This window comes from Coptis chinensis, chromosome 7 (assembly GCF_015680905.1).
Source record: "Coptis chinensis isolate HL-2020 chromosome 7, ASM1568090v1, whole genome shotgun sequence".
Classification (NCBI taxonomy): Eukaryota; Viridiplantae; Streptophyta; class Magnoliopsida; order Ranunculales; family Ranunculaceae; genus Coptis; species Coptis chinensis.
Genome location: NC_141462.1, coordinates 18181002 through 18196643, shown reverse-complemented (window position 1 = coordinate 18196643; position 15642 = coordinate 18181002). Strand labels below are relative to the sequence as shown.

General features: G+C 38.4%; 2 protein-coding genes and 1 pseudogene across 2 annotated transcripts; 2 read left to right on the top strand and 1 right to left on the bottom strand.

Annotated features, from left to right (window-relative positions):
* Nucleotides 1-812: 812 nt before the first annotated feature.
* On the bottom strand, nt 813-6331 carry LOC147486397 (fructose-bisphosphate aldolase 1, cytoplasmic pseudogene; annotated as a pseudogene).
* Nucleotides 6332-12638: 6307 nt separating this feature from the next.
* LOC147486396 (uncharacterized) lies at nt 12639-14769 on the top strand. Its single transcript, XM_086573724.1, has 2 exons — nt 12639-12749; nt 13873-14769. The coding sequence occupies exons 1-2, from the start codon at nt 12639-12641 to the stop codon at nt 14767-14769; spliced, it is 1008 nt and encodes a 335-aa protein (XP_086429850.1).
* A 16-nt stretch (nt 14770-14785) lies between these two features.
* LOC147486395 (uncharacterized) lies at nt 14786-15394 on the top strand. Its single transcript, XM_086573723.1, has one exon. The coding sequence runs from the start codon at nt 14786-14788 to the stop codon at nt 15392-15394; it is 609 nt and encodes a 202-aa protein (XP_086429849.1).
* The last annotated feature ends 248 nt before the right edge of the window (nt 15395-15642 follow it).

Here is a 15642-nt window from a genome sequence, read left to right as displayed (position 1 = left end):
TTCCAGGTGGGCGATACCATCCATCTCCAATCACTCCATTTGGGTAGCAATGATGATATGTCATGGCAAGGTGAAATTTCATGGACCTTTGAACCGATGGGGTGGCAAGATGGTCGTAATGATCCGGTGCAGCTTTTAGTCCATGGGCGGCTTCTTCGACTCCATTGGGTAGTCGATGTGTCTTTCGAGTTCGGCTAATGATTACTCTCTCACAATCCCAATGGTTACAACCGTTGTGCTAATCCTTCTTATTAAACTTCTTTTTTTTTTTTGGTGTGACTTCGGGTGGAAGAATTGAGCTTCAAAGCTTTGTCGCTAGTCATAAGAAGTCTCCAAGATTTGTAACAATGGGAGCTATAAAAAGAGAGTGACGGTGATGGTCGTAGAGTTTCTTTAGCTGAAGAATGAGATCCTCTATTAGAGTCCAAATTCAATCGTTATGTCAAATAGAATCAAAGATGAATCCGGGGAAAAATATAGGGAGTTGTATACACCACCTAAACTCTCATTGACATTAGCATGAAGCCTAATCCAAATGAAAATGGCGAAAAAATACAACAAATAACACATACACTATAAAGAGGTTCAAAAAGAGCAAAACATAAAATTCATCGAGAAAGCATTAAAACAAGACAAATCACTTGGAGAGAAACATTCAACTCAACAAACATGCCCCCAAAAATTATTAAATCAGCCTCACTCAACTATGCAAGAAAAAGATCTAAACATTAAGCCTTAAAGACGGACTTTATCTCCAAATTTTTCCCTCAGATCTACTCATAAAATCGCAAATACTAAAACACAAAACTTCATCAAGATTTGTAATCCTTGACATGAAGGCCTTCAAGCACCATCTCCAACAGCTGCATCACCCTTTGTAGGTACCAAGGGTGGCCTCTCGAGTTTGCCTTACACCTTGCGAGGAAGGCAGCCCTCATACTTTCTCCACATTTTCCACTTTTCCGGACCATGCCTTGAGAGTACTCTGGAGGAGAGCACGTCCAAAGGAGAATGAGAGTGACCATGGCTTCTTTCCTTTGAGCTGGTTCATTGCATTAAGGTTAATTGTGGCCTGCTCTTCATTCTTCACACCGACAAGAACACCACCGCAGAACAAATTGGGCATTGTTTGTGCAAGGCACACACTGTGTATTCAGGAATGACCTCTGGGGCTACCTTCTTGGCATTGAGTCACCATGTTGGGCTTCAATAGAGTTCCCTTGAGCAGAACCTTGTGGTCATTCAATGCCTTGTAACAGGCAGCAAGTACTCACTCACCACATCAAAGACAACGGTCAATGTCATGAGATCCATCAACCAAGATCTCTGGCTCAACGATTGGAACGAAACCATTTTCTTGACAGATGATGGCATACCTGGCCAAACCATTAGCATTCTCATTAATTGATGCTGGATAGACGCTTCCCAATTGTTCCAAAGGGCTCATCAGCAGAAGGATACCCTCTTCCGGGGTGTACATTGGCAATGAGTTCATCCGTAATAAATTTTGCTTTTCACCCCTTCCCGGCCTCTCTTACTCCTTTTCCTTGCGATTACTAATCGATTGCTTTCGGCTTTCCTCTTGCCTTTAGGAAGTCTTCTCTCAATGTGACCCAACAATTTTACTTTCTAGCTCCTTTGTGGTTCTCCCCTTGGCATATTCAATCTCCTCTGCTTCAACTAGAGGTGACTCGAGAGTTAGGCTTGCGTTTCTTCCTTCCACCATTAAATCGAAAAATACAAGACACCATTCAACAAATTTTCTAACGGATTTTCATGCTTAGAAAGAACTTGTACCATAACATATTAGGATATATAAATATCTCGTGTTACTTGGTTGGCCTCTTGCTTTTAATTGATCGGGAAGTCAATTGTTTATGCTCTAATAGTTAATTGTCTACTAGGAATACCACTATTCTATTACTATTGACTGCAGGCCATATCTTTCAAAAGAAATAACTTTTCATTGAACACCAAAGAAATAGAAAGTTTCACATTGATTTTCGTTTGTATACCTTGGGACCACGATCAACCAATTTCGGCCCATTCATTTCGTTTCGCAAACAATCAAGAACACTTTGTGAATGACTTGAATATGCATAACGCTCTCCATTGTGTTTTCTCAAGTTATTCCAAAGCTACAACAAAGAAAAATATTGGAAAATTAGTATATAAAATGTAAAACAGAGTAAATTGAGTTCCATATCGAGAAGAAGAGCATACACATACCGAAGAGCAACATTGCCGCAGTTCTTCATATGTCATCCACCGCCTTCGCTCATTATCTAATCAAGTAGGCTCAGAAACAAGATTTGGAACTTAAAATTCTGAATAGAAATAAGTAATGGGAGTGGAATTTGTGTGTAATAAATAAATAATTAATTTAGAGAGATGTTTTAATTTAAAAGGCTTGGAAATTCAAGAGAGAGATAGAAAAAATAGATCGAGAGAGAAACCAGACTGTTTGAATCCTTCTTCACGGGCACTTGAATGGGGGTTGAATTTCGAGATGGTTCAGTTTTTGTAGATTCGAAAATTTCGGGAGTGGAGAAGAAGACCATGAGAGATAATAAAAAATTTCGCATTTTTTTGTTTTTAGGTTTCCGAAATAATTTGAAATTTCGCGTTTTATCGAAATTAGATATGATGATTTCATCTTGAGATCCGACGGTTCAGAGAAGTGTTAGATAAAGGTGGCACTATAAGAGTGGCACTCTAGACAAACCGATATATATATATATATATATATATATATATATATATATATATATATATATATATATATATATATATATATATATTGGGCTTTGATTGTGGATTGTGGATCTGTTTAATTGTGCTACATTTTATGTTGTAACTTGTATGGACAAATCAAATGCTAAAATGTTGTGGAAGCTTGTATAAATTTGGCGGTCATTATCTAATTAAGATTTGACGTTGATATTGTGACATTATATAATATGTTGGGATATATGTATTAAAGACAATAGTTTTGGAGAAATAAATGTATAAACACTCCATTATTTTATATGTGAGATGCTACTATGAGATAGTATAGTATGTGTGGATATTTTCCCACGGGATTATGGCTTAGTGCAATAATATATCGGCACGTGAAAGAATGAGAATGGTTATGAGATATATTAAGATAGTTCTAAATATTGTGGCATAGTGCAATAAGGTATTTGACCGCGAATAGTGGCTTGATTATTTCGTTCGCAAAATAGAACGAGACGCGCGATATTTTATGCCGAATAGTAGCAGTACTTAGATAATGGCTTTCGTGTGAGGGTTACCTGGTGTGCGCATCTCGGCATTTCGGGTTCACATACACGGTGGTTCATTATGTAAGGGGAGGCATGTGGATGTACATGTTCGGCGTTGGGTAGCGATTGTGGTAGCCAGGGAAACTAGGTAAGACATAGATACGACGTGATTTTAGGGACACACAAAGAAAACCTTAATTAATATAATTATGGTAATATGTTGGTTAATGATATATCTTTAGACAGATGATTGTATATGTTTGGCATAAGGGTGGGTCAAACTAATTACTTGGGCAGAGACGACCCACTATGTTATTGAGCATGAAATGCGGTACGTATATAATATGCTTGGTTGGTTATTTGTTTAGTTAGAACCTAAGGAGCCTCGATGGAGGAACTACATGCCTTATTTATTATGAGTATAGTTTGTGGTGTGGTTAGTGGGAAGTTAAGGCGCCTCAGTGGAGGAACTACCTGCCTTAGTTATTGAACTTAAGGATGTTGTATTAGTCGTGGAAAGTTAAGGCGCCTCGGTGGAGGAACTAACTGCCTTATGGGTTGTGTATGTATATGTATAAATATATGTTGTATTTTAGAGCTACTCACACCAGCATTTTTATAATGCTGACCCGATTTGCATGTTGGCTTATCGGGTGTGTTCATTAAATGAACATAGTTGATAAGTCTTGACAGGTTTAGTGTTAAAGAAGATTGGTTCTTTGCTTGTGGTTTTAAGAAGCGTCGCATTTCAAGATAGGCTTTGTTTTCCTTTGAGGTGATATAGATTTTCAATTGAGATAAGGTTATTTGCATTTTCATTTGTTAATTTTTGGAATGAAGAGGACTTTTGTTAATTCGAAATTTTTATTGGTTTTTAATTATCCGCATTATTTAAACTGTTTATGGGTTTTTGGGAGTTGAGAGTGCGTCACACCTCGGAGATCGAAGAGTCGGGAACAAATAATGTTTTTCCGAATTCTGTCGAAATTCGGGGTGTGACACCATTGACGCACCTTCAAAGCTTGAACAACTCCCTAACAACCGATTCTAAACCCACATCACCCACCAAAACAATCAACATGATTTATGACGGTACCCTTCCTCCAAATCTGGATTTGTATCGCGCAGCATTAACAAGCATAAAGCTTCAACAGTTCTTCCCCACTCTCCAGTACTCCAACACCCGCTACAACTAAACTAATCATCCATCAATCAAAACAATGACAACCATAACAGTATTCAAGTTTAAACTAATCTACCCTCTGGGCTCGCGCCGCCATTACCAAGCATAAAGCTTCAACAGTTCCATCACAGAGTTTCAACAGTTCAATAAAACTAAAAGATATCAACAGAAATAACTAAGTAGAAAAACTGATCGGAAACACTCGACATTAAATGTTTTTATTCGTAGACGTAAAACTCTAGTTTCGATAAAAAGAAAAAACATAACTACTCACCTAATTAAAAGCTCCACGAATTTTCCCCTAGTCCGAATCGTCGCGCTCCAACACTCTAGCAATCAAGCCGCCTCCATTTTTATTTTATTTTTATCTAAAAAACCCTATTCTCTGGAAAAAATATGTATATATACCTAAGTTTGAAACCTAAGCCCAACACAGACTCGGGCCCAGAAATCAAGCACACATATCCCAAATCCAATCCAGCAAATTTTAAATAAATAATTAATTAATAAATAAATACGTATTTTAAATACGGGCGTTACATTCCCTTCTTTTTTATGTTATTAATATATTGGATATATGGTTTTATTGAGATGGGTTTTTGATATTTGCAGAAGAGTTGTAGTTGGTTATATCATAATGCAAACCTGGAGCGAGTGGATTTGTGCAAGAATAGTGATTCATTTATCAGAGAGTAAACTTTATTTATTTATTTTTTGGGCTTAATTGAATGCTTAGCACAATGGTGGTTTAGTGTCTCACTGTTACTTCACAACTTTAAATCGTGGTAATCAATCCTTGGCGAGTTGGCGAGAATAATGTGGGAAGCCCATTGAGAGAACCTTAAGTTCCATAGTAATTGAGTACTTGGTATGTTGGCCATTTGCATTGGTGTTGGAGTATGACAATTGGGTATATCAATTCAATGGGTGCACCCAAAACATTGCAATGGAATATTAATAATTTACACTTAATGTTAATGCTGTCGGAGTTTGGCATTTTCTTTGTTTATCAGGATGATTCATGCATTGGTAAATAGTCACATAGTATATAGTAACATGGCCAATTCCGCTAACATCAACCCGTCTTACAACTCATCTCTCCTTAGGAACCGATGATGAAGCTTACATACTTTGGTCGAAGCTATGGAGATATCCCATAAATTTAGTCATTTACTTTATGCACATGACCTGATGATGCACAATCGATTGAGTGAGTAGAATATGATATTTGCTTCAATCAAGTTGTATATTTTGTCTGTGTGTGTAGCAATATAACACTTGAATGCATGCATACTATTTAGGAGCTTAGAAATCTGAATGTGTTATGCACATTTTTAGAATATTGCAACCAAGTAATTTCCCAGTATGAAGACATTTATTCCACTGCCATATTAGATGGTGGTGTAGTGATAACTGCATATTTCTTGAATTTAAAGTTGTTTCTCATCTATTTTTTTGCGCCAAATTGTTTTGTAGGTAGTAATCATTCATTCATGGAGCAAACATACTTTGAATCCTTGAGAATTCTATAACATAAAACATTAGGGTTTAGGTTGCCTCTTAAATCTATTTAAAACATTGGAATTTTACACTCTTCGATAAGTTTTGTTTGACATTGCGTGCATAACACGTGCATCTTGCTAGTATTTATAGTAGACTTTTACACCTAACAAACAAAACTATATATTATAATGTTTTTATTTACCTTTAGTTAACATAATATAATACTAAACTTTATATATCAAAATCATAATAATTGGTTCCTGTTTCGATTTGGATACCCATCGGTTTTTTACTATTCAGTTCTAACGATTCCGGTTATTTATCGGTTTGGTTCTTGAAGACCCACTTTTAATAGGTCTAATATTTTAGGATCCAACATGGGTTTCGGTTTTGGGTAATTAGGTACCCATGCACACCCCTACTCCATACTACTCCATACTTGGGGTTGCACGTTGTAGCCCCACCTAACTTTGCAACAAATAAGTCACCTTTTATAGTAGAGTCTATGACTATCCTATCTTATCTTTTTTTTTTCGATAGAAACATGTCTTATATTCATTATAGCGTCAAAGGTACAGTGCTACTTTGCAAAATGTGTTTAGGCAGAAGGCTCACATCGTGGTTATGATAAGCCCACTTAGCAAGTTCATGAGCTTCTGCATTAGATCTACGACCAATCCAGTTAAACTTACAAAAGGAAAAAGGTTGACATAAGCCCATAATCATACTTCTGACAGGTTATTGTTTCCAGTTCTGAGCTATCAACTCTTGAGAGTTCTGTACACTTTGAATCACTTGTTTACTGCCACCCTAAAAAAGAACAAAAGGTTCCCCTATGCTCCTTGCTAACTTTGCAGCAACTTCCAGTGCCACCATCTCTGCCTCCTCAACATTTCTAGCTTCAAACCTCCTAATAGCTGCTCCCACCAAGTTGCCATCCCCATCCCAAGCCAAGGCTCCTACAGCAGTAGCCCTTGTTTCCCTGGAGAAAGCAGCATCAAATCTTAAGACAATAGTGTTTACTTCAATCAATGGGAAGATTGACTTATAGTTCACAGCTGGGCTTAAAACATTATTAGTTGAGTTAGAAAAGTTCACTCCCTGATTCTCACTAAAAGCTTGGAGACATCTATTCCTTTTAGCATAATCCCTCCTCAAGAGACCATCTCTGTTAGGAGCTTTGCTTTCGAACTTTGCTTTGTTCCTAATCTCCCATATCTCATGCAAGATGATGGCTATAGCACACCTTTTTCTGCATTACCAGGGTCTTTGGACTTACTCCACTCTAAGAAAACATCAAGCCAATCTCTGATTGACTTGTCTGCCCTTTCCTCTACTCTAGCTCCCAACTCAGAGACAAACCAGACCAACTTTATCCATTCACATTGGAAGAAAATGTGATTTGAATCTTCTGGGGCAATCCAGCAAAAGGGACAAGTAAAGTCCCCTTTAAGGTTATTTCTAACCAACAAATCTCCAGTTGGGAGAATGCTCATATACATTTTCCAAAGAAAAAGATGGGTGTTGGCTGGCAAGTTTGTTTTCCAGAGAATCTTAATAGTCTTATAGTTAAAAGAGGAAGTGCCCCCTTGCTGGTTTGCTTTTTTCAAATAATTATAGGCAGACTTGACAGAGAGCATACCATTCCTGGTTCCCCCCCATCTGACTGCATCACTTGTCATATTAAAGGGTCTGATCACCACTTGTTTCACAAGGTTAGCTATTGTTGGTGGGAACAGACTCTCAACCTTATTGTAGTCCCATCCAGTGCCATCCCCAAGCATTAAGTCCTTCACTCTAAGAGTTTTAAGGTCTGGTCTGCCAGGTAATATCTCCCCCAGAGTAATAGGGGCATCATTAAGGAGGATCCAAGGCTGTTTCATGGCATTAACCTTGTCCCCCTTTCCAATGCTCCATATTAACCCTAGCACAATTTCCTTGGCAGTTTTATGTATTCCTTTCCATAACCAAGAGGTCTTAGGAGGGGGATTAACTTTGATATCAAACCAGTTCTTCCCATAAGCAGTTAAGAAAGTTTTAGCCCATATAGAGGTGCTATCCTTGATAGCTTTCCAGGCCAGCTTTGCCAGCATGGCCTTATTCATATCACCTGCTTTCCTTATCCCTAGGCCTCCCAAGGCCTTGGGTTTACATATACCATCCCACCCAATGGTGTGGATGCTTTTGCTATCCTCTCTACCATGCCACCAGAATTGTCTACAAGCTCTATCCATCTTCTAACAAGTGGATCGAGGGAGCTTGTAAGTGGCCATAGCAAAAAAGGGTGTTACCTGAGCTACAGCTTGTATGAGGGTAGTCCTCCCATCTTGGGCAATGACTTTTGCTCTCCACCCCTTAATCTTATCATGCACTTTATCAACAAGGTAATCAAAGTCCTCTTTCTTCTTATGGGAAAGAACAATGGGAACCCCCATATACTTATCTTTTTTATCAAAGAGTCTCATTTTCCAAAATCTTTTCAAAATCTTACTATGCATGTTATGAACATTTTTATTGCAGAAAATACTGGACTTATCATAGTTAATCGTTTGTCCAGAAGCTTCGTAGTATTCCTCAAGGATGCTCTGCATCTTTCCACTTTCAGCCAAGTTAGCTTTAGTGAACAAGATCAGATCATCAGCATAAATGAGATGAGTGATGGGGGGAGCATTCCTTCTTATCTTAATGCCATGGATCTCCCCCTTGCTCTCAGCCTTTGCTATCATTCTGGATAAGGCTTCAGACACCAGAATAAAAAGGTAAGGGGAGAGAGGATCTCCTTATCTAAGGCCTCTATCAGGATTGAAACTCTCCAGGGGAGAGACATTCAACATCACTCTATAAGAAACAGTAGAGATGCACTGGGAGATGAGAAGTCTCCACTTTGCACTAAAACCAAACTTATGAAAAATATTATCTATAAGGGACCACTCAACTCTATCATAGGCTTTAGCCATATCCATCTTAAGAGCTACAAAACCTTTTTTAGTTTTCATCTGCTTCATGTTATGGAAGATCTCACTAGCAAGACCAATATTATCCCATATACTTCTACCTTTTATGAAAGCTCCTTGAAAAGAAGAGACAATCTTATATGAGCCTTAAGCCTGTTAGCCAGAATCTTAACAATAATCTTATAGCAGAAATTACATAAACTAATAGGTCTAAACTTAGACATGTGATAATAATTTGAGATTTTAGGTATTAAGGCAATAAATGTTTAATTAAAACTAGGGTTCATACAACCTTGGATAAAAAAATTCCTAACACAATCAATAATAGAGGAACCAATGACATCCCAGCATTGCTGATAGAAAGTGCCTTGAAAACCATCAGGTCCTGGGGCTTTTAGGGCCCTCATCTTTTTGACCACATGCCAGATATCATCCCCAGTGGGGCAAGCAGTGAGAATCTCATTCTCCCTATCAGTAATGCAAGGGGAGAACATGTTAATGATATTATCATTATAAGCAGGATTATCAGAAGCATAGATATCATCAAAGTACTCTTTAACAGCTAGACCCACCTCCTGTCTGCCCTCTTTCCAAAAACCCTCATTATTCTTAATCTTATTAAGATTATTTTTCCTTCTTCTGTAAACAGTAGACAAATGAAAGAACTTATTGTTCTTCCCTCCAGCTTTAATCCAGTGCTGGTTAGACTTCTGTTTCCATAATACTTCCTCTTTATCATACTAAACAAACAAATTGGCTTTAAGCTGCTTAGCTTTCTCATGATTATTAGGAGTGAAAGCTTTCTGAAGAATTCTATCTAGGTCTTTTTGGATTCTCTTAATATTACTAAAAATATTGCCAAACACCTTATTATTCCAAGTTTTAAGACATTTCTCAGTATTCTTTAGCATGTGTACAACTTTCCAGTTAGGCAGATCATGAGTAATCTCATTCTAGGCCTTGTTAACAACAGGCTCACATGAATCATCCCTAAGCCACATCTCATAGAATATAAGGGCCTATCGGCATGTTCCACCACAGGCTTGAGATCAATCAATAAGGATAAATGATCAGAGGTGGCATTAACCATATTTTTAACCACCATACTGGGAAAAAGATCCATCCAATCAGCAGTGGCTAGGGCACGATCAAGCCTTTCAAGGATGTTATCTTTCACCTTTCTGTTGTTGTTCCAAGTAAACTTAGGGCATTTATAACCCAGATCAATCAGACCCAGGTCATTTATCAAATTATTAAACTCTAACATGTAATTCGTAAAAATATACTTGCCCCCTACTTTTTCATCCAGAGATCTTATTGCATTAAAATCTCCAGATCAAATCCAAGGGCCAGGTATAAAAGGTACACTTTCTCTTAGTTCAGTCCAAAACCTATGTCTAAGATTAGCATTAGATTCACCATACACAAAACTGAAAAACCAAGGAGTAAGACTATGATACTCTGAAAGTTTACCTGTTATTTGGTTTGCAGTAGCTCCCAGCACTTCCATATTGACTCCCATTTTCCAGAAAAGAGCCAGCCCACCTCGGAGTATAGAAGCCGGTACACAAAAAAAATTATCATACTTGATTACCTTACTTAACATACTGATTCTACTTTCCCCCACTTTTGTTTCTGACAGACAAATGATATCAGGTTGGTGTTGCCTCACTAGATCCTTCAGATTTTGAATTGTCGTGGAGGAACCTATTCCCGAGTAATTCCAGGCGTGTATCATTTCTGAAGAGGCGGCTGTTTGGGGACAGCCACCGCGAACCCTGGAGGAGGACCACACAGACCTCCACTGCTATTTGACTCACCACTTGCATCATTCAAACTCTTATCACCATAGTAGCCACTATTAGAACCTGTTGGAACTGTTGAGCATTCTCCAATGTTCTGCTGCTTGAGTTTAGGATAAGGACACCTCGTCACAGTTGAGTCATCCATGGCTAGAGGCTGAGGCTGAGTAATGCTATCCTCAGAGTCATAGCCCAAACCATCTTGACTACCTTGAACCAAATCCAATGGAGCAGTTCCTACTGAGACCTCCTCCTGTTCTGTATTTGTACACCACCAAATCTTGATCAGACCCATCAGATGGAGCTTCGTCTTCTTCATCTGAGAAAGCATCCGAAAGTATCTCCTCTTCAGGTATATCTGGGCCAGAGACTTCTGAGGGAACACTCGACTCCAGAGAGTGGTTTGAGTTTGATGGTTCACTCGAATCCAAAGAGTCACTAGAGACAATGATGATAGGGGAATCTTTTGGAATAAGCAAATGTCCCAGTCTCTTAGTTTGCAGATCATCAGCATCTTGCTTTGCCTTCTTTGATTTCTGTTCAGCCAATCTTTTACTACTCCTTTCCCACCCATTATCACCCATATTTCCTATATTGTTTCCAACACTTGTTACCAGTTTTCTTTTCTTTCCCACACTAACATGAGCTTTTCTAATGCTTATGGAGATAGAACACCTTTTAGGACCTCGAGAAGCCATCATTTTGAAACCCCTGCCACGTGTTGGTAATCTAATGAAATGAAAATTAGGATTAACAGATCTAGGCGGTAAAGAGGCGTGCTTAGTCCTATCTGTCTCGTTTTTTTCAAAAAGGGAAATAATTGCCTTGGAAAGGGGAGAGAAACTGTTATACAGCGAGGCATAATCACCCCCTAGATCTTTTCGTATCCCCAAGATGGCACCCTCCAACGCGATGTCCCCTAGCTTAACAGATGCACAACCCACCTCTTTCATAGCCTTGATCCTTCTAGAGACTTGAGAGGAGTTTTGGATCTGGACAGAGTCATCCTCACCAGAGGCTTTACCCAAGTCCACATCCAGATCCATATTCGAGTTATTCTTATCTGGGCCCCAGACAACTAAAGCCCTTTCACGTTATCCAGGTCCAAGCAAAAGTCCAGAAGAGAGGCCTTGTTCCTCTTGGGCTTGGGCCAAGAGTCCAGGCCTTAAACTAGCCGTAGAGGAATTTGGGCCCACTAAGCTAGAGGTGCCAACGGTTATTGACCCAACAGTCGTATGTTAAGAAGTATCCGTTCTGACCTTGGCCAACAAAGACTCTCTCTCCTCAGTGACCATAGGTCTGACGTCAGAGGCAACAACTCCGTGTGCATTCCTTGGTGGTGTTGTCAGCAGCCCAGCCCCATGCCTGTTCCTTTTCGCCGGTGACTCTATTCCTGGCTGGAATCTGATCAAACCTTGGTTTCTATGGTGTACTGGAAATCGTTACTGACACAGGACATGAGCTAGCAGCACTATTAAAGAAAACATTTGCTCTCAGCATAAAAGAAAAGTTGTTCTTGATGTCCCTGGGAGAGCCTCCATACTTCCTCAAGTCCAAGCTGAATTTTTCACGTTGATGACAGTAGTGTATATCATGCCCAATACACCCACAGAAATAACAGAAAATATCAAGTTTCTCATATTTAAAAGATATTGGAAAAACTTCTCCCAATTCCGTTAGAAGGTCTAACCCTTGCCACTGGTTTTTTGAATTCTGATGAGCACAAGAGATCCACATCCTTTACTTTACCCAGACTTAGCCCAACCTTATGAACATTCTCATCATTAATCCTGTTGCTCGGAAGTTCATAAATTTGAACCCAGAAATCTATCATATCGAACTTCTTCTCTTCCTCTAATCTTTCTATATTCTTCCACTTTTGTATAGATATGATAAACCCTTGTATCAACCAAGGTCCATTTTTCCTAACATGTTCATATTCCTCAGCATTCTCAAAAACCAGCTTATAGAATCCTTTGGAAAGAGACTCTATCTTTGTACTGCCTCTCGTTTGCCAACTCATGTGCAGCTCATCCGCAAGGTCTGGTAGAGATATGTGTTTACCCCCATACAACCAGTGGCGGAGCCCAGCATACACCCTGGCGTATCCTCACCTTGACCCAAACAAAAAAAAAACTATTAGTTATGGCGCAACTGCCCGCAAGTGCTAAGTGGTAACTGGTAAGAGACAAAAAAAAGAAAAAGAAAAGTGCGGCATGTGCTCATGAGAAAGGAAACAAAAGGAATGTGCTGATGTCATGTGATGTACTTGATGTACAAATTTGACTCGATTAAAGCAAATAGTACCAAAAAAGCAAATAGAAAACCCAATAGTACTTGTGTTCCTCTTTATCTCGTATTTATCCACCCATATATAAACCCAATCAGAAATCATCTTGTATCTATTAAAAAAAATAGAAAGAACCCCCCCTCACCTACTCTACTTCTCTTCTCCTCTATTCTCTATTACCCTATATTAAAATTTAAGTCTTCTACTTTTCTACCCAAACAAACAACTTTACATCTACCGGTTTTGTAGAGGTAACTAGGTAACCCTTATATTATTTAATTTTTTGTCGTTTTTTTGTACTGATTCCTAAACCATATTATTTAGATTTTTATATGTTTGTGATTATTATTTTATTTTGTGAACATTATTTGTGGTTTATTTTAATTCGTACAATTTCAATTAAATTGATTGGTGGTTTATTTTAATTGTTTAAATAGCTGTGCTAAAGTATTTGATCAAAGAAAAGTCGTTGCCCGCTCAACCAACTAGTAACACATATCATGTTGTTAGTGTTGAAGTAGGATCCTCTTCAAAGTGAATTCACCAAGAAATTGTGGATGGTGGTGTTGAACAACCTACGTCAAAGCGGGTTCAACATAGAAATCGTGAAGAACTTGACTTGTCTAGTCTTCCGGGAGACCCTGGATTGAGGAACAAGATTTCAGATTATCATCCTAATGATTGTGACTCAGTGAGAAGAACATATTTGCTTAGGGATCCTTGCCAGCCTAATCATACTTTTCCTCTAAGGACAATAGGCAAGAGGATCCGTCGCTTTCGGAAAGAGTGGTATGGAGAGTTTAGTTGGTTGGAATATAGTATTCACAAAGATGCCGCATTTTGTTACTATTGTTATCTCTTTAAATCTGATCAGGGGGCACAAGGAGGTGGAGATGTTTTTTCTTACAAGGGGTTTACTAATTGGGAAAGGAAAACCAAATTAAAAGAGCATGTTGGAGGACCAAATAGTGCTCATAATATTGCTTACAAGGCAACACGGGCATTGCTAAATCAAGAGCAGCATATCGAAACATTTCTTGAGAGACAATCTGACCAAATTCGAAGGGATTATCGAATACATCTAACTGCAATAACTAATTGTATTAGGTTTCTTTTGAGACAAGGTTTAGCTTTCCGTGGCCATGATGAATCAGAGGAGTCGATCAATAAAGGCAATTTTCTTGAACTTATACGACTTTTGAAAGATCATAACGAAATCATTAAGAACGTTCTTGATAATGCTTCTAAAAATCGGAAATTGACCTCGCTTGATATACAAAAAGAGATTGTGAATGCAGCTGCTGTGGAAACTACAAATGCTATTTTAAAGGATTATAGAAATTCATTGTTTGCTATTTTAGTCGATGAAGCACGTGATATATCAATTAAAGAGCAAATGGCAATTGTTTTGCGTTATGTCGACAAGAAAGGTTGCGTGATTGAGAGATTTTTTGGAGTTGTGCATGTTAAAGAAACTAGTGCAGTAACACTTAAAAAGACAATTGATGAGTTGTTCTCTAAGCATGGGTTAAGCATATTTAGACTGCGTGGACAAGGGTATGATGGGGCCATCAATATGCAAGGTGATTTGAATGGCCTAAAAACACTTATAATGAAAGAGAATGAGTCTGCATTTTATGTTCATTGTTTCACTCATCAGCTTAAGTTAGCCCTTGTATCAGTTGCAAAGAACTATGAGTCAATTGCTAACCTTTTTAGTGTTCTCTCTAATGTGGTAAATACTGTTGGAGCATCATGTAAAGTGATTTAGATATGTTCTGCGGGCAATGAAGGCTAGAGTTGTTGCATCCTTACAAAGCGGAGAAATTTCAAGTGGTAAAGGGTTGAATCAAGAGACTAGTCTTAAACGATCTGGTGACACTCGATGGGGCTCACACTATTATACACTTCTTGGCATGATAAATGGTTATGGTTCAGTACTTGATGTGCTTGATAATATAGCGGAAGATGGTTCAAGCTTGGAACAAAGAGGTGAGGCTTACATATTATTGAGTTCAGTGCAGTCTTTTGAATTTATCTTAAATTTGCATTTGATGAAAACGATACTAGGAATTAGCAATGATTTGTCAAAGGCTTTGCAGCGTGAAAACCAAGACATTGTCAATGCTATGTCTCTTGTTAAAATAACAAAGGTACGCTTACAGACGATGAGAGATGATGGGTGGGATAGTCTCCTGATTGAAGTTTCTTCACTATGTGCCAAACATGATGTGGTTGTTCCAAATATGGAAGAGAGGTATGTGGCTCGAGGGAGGTCTCGACAAAGAGCGGAAGGAAGCACCAATTTACATTACTATCGTGTTGGATTATTATTTCACTGTATTGATTTGCAACTTCAAGAGTTAAACGATCGGTTTAATGAAGCAAACACATAATTACTTCTTTGCATGGCATGTCTTGATCCTTGTGAGTCGTTTGCTGCTTTCGATAAACAAAAATTGAGCCATTTTGCTCGACTTTATCCTGATGATTTTTCAGAGATAGATCAGATGGAATTAGCGGATCAGCTTGAGAATTATATCATTGATGTGCGTTCCGATACTAAGTTTGGTAAAGTAAACGGAATTAGCAGCCTAGCCTAAATAATGGTTGAGACAAAGAAAGACATTATATACCCACTTGT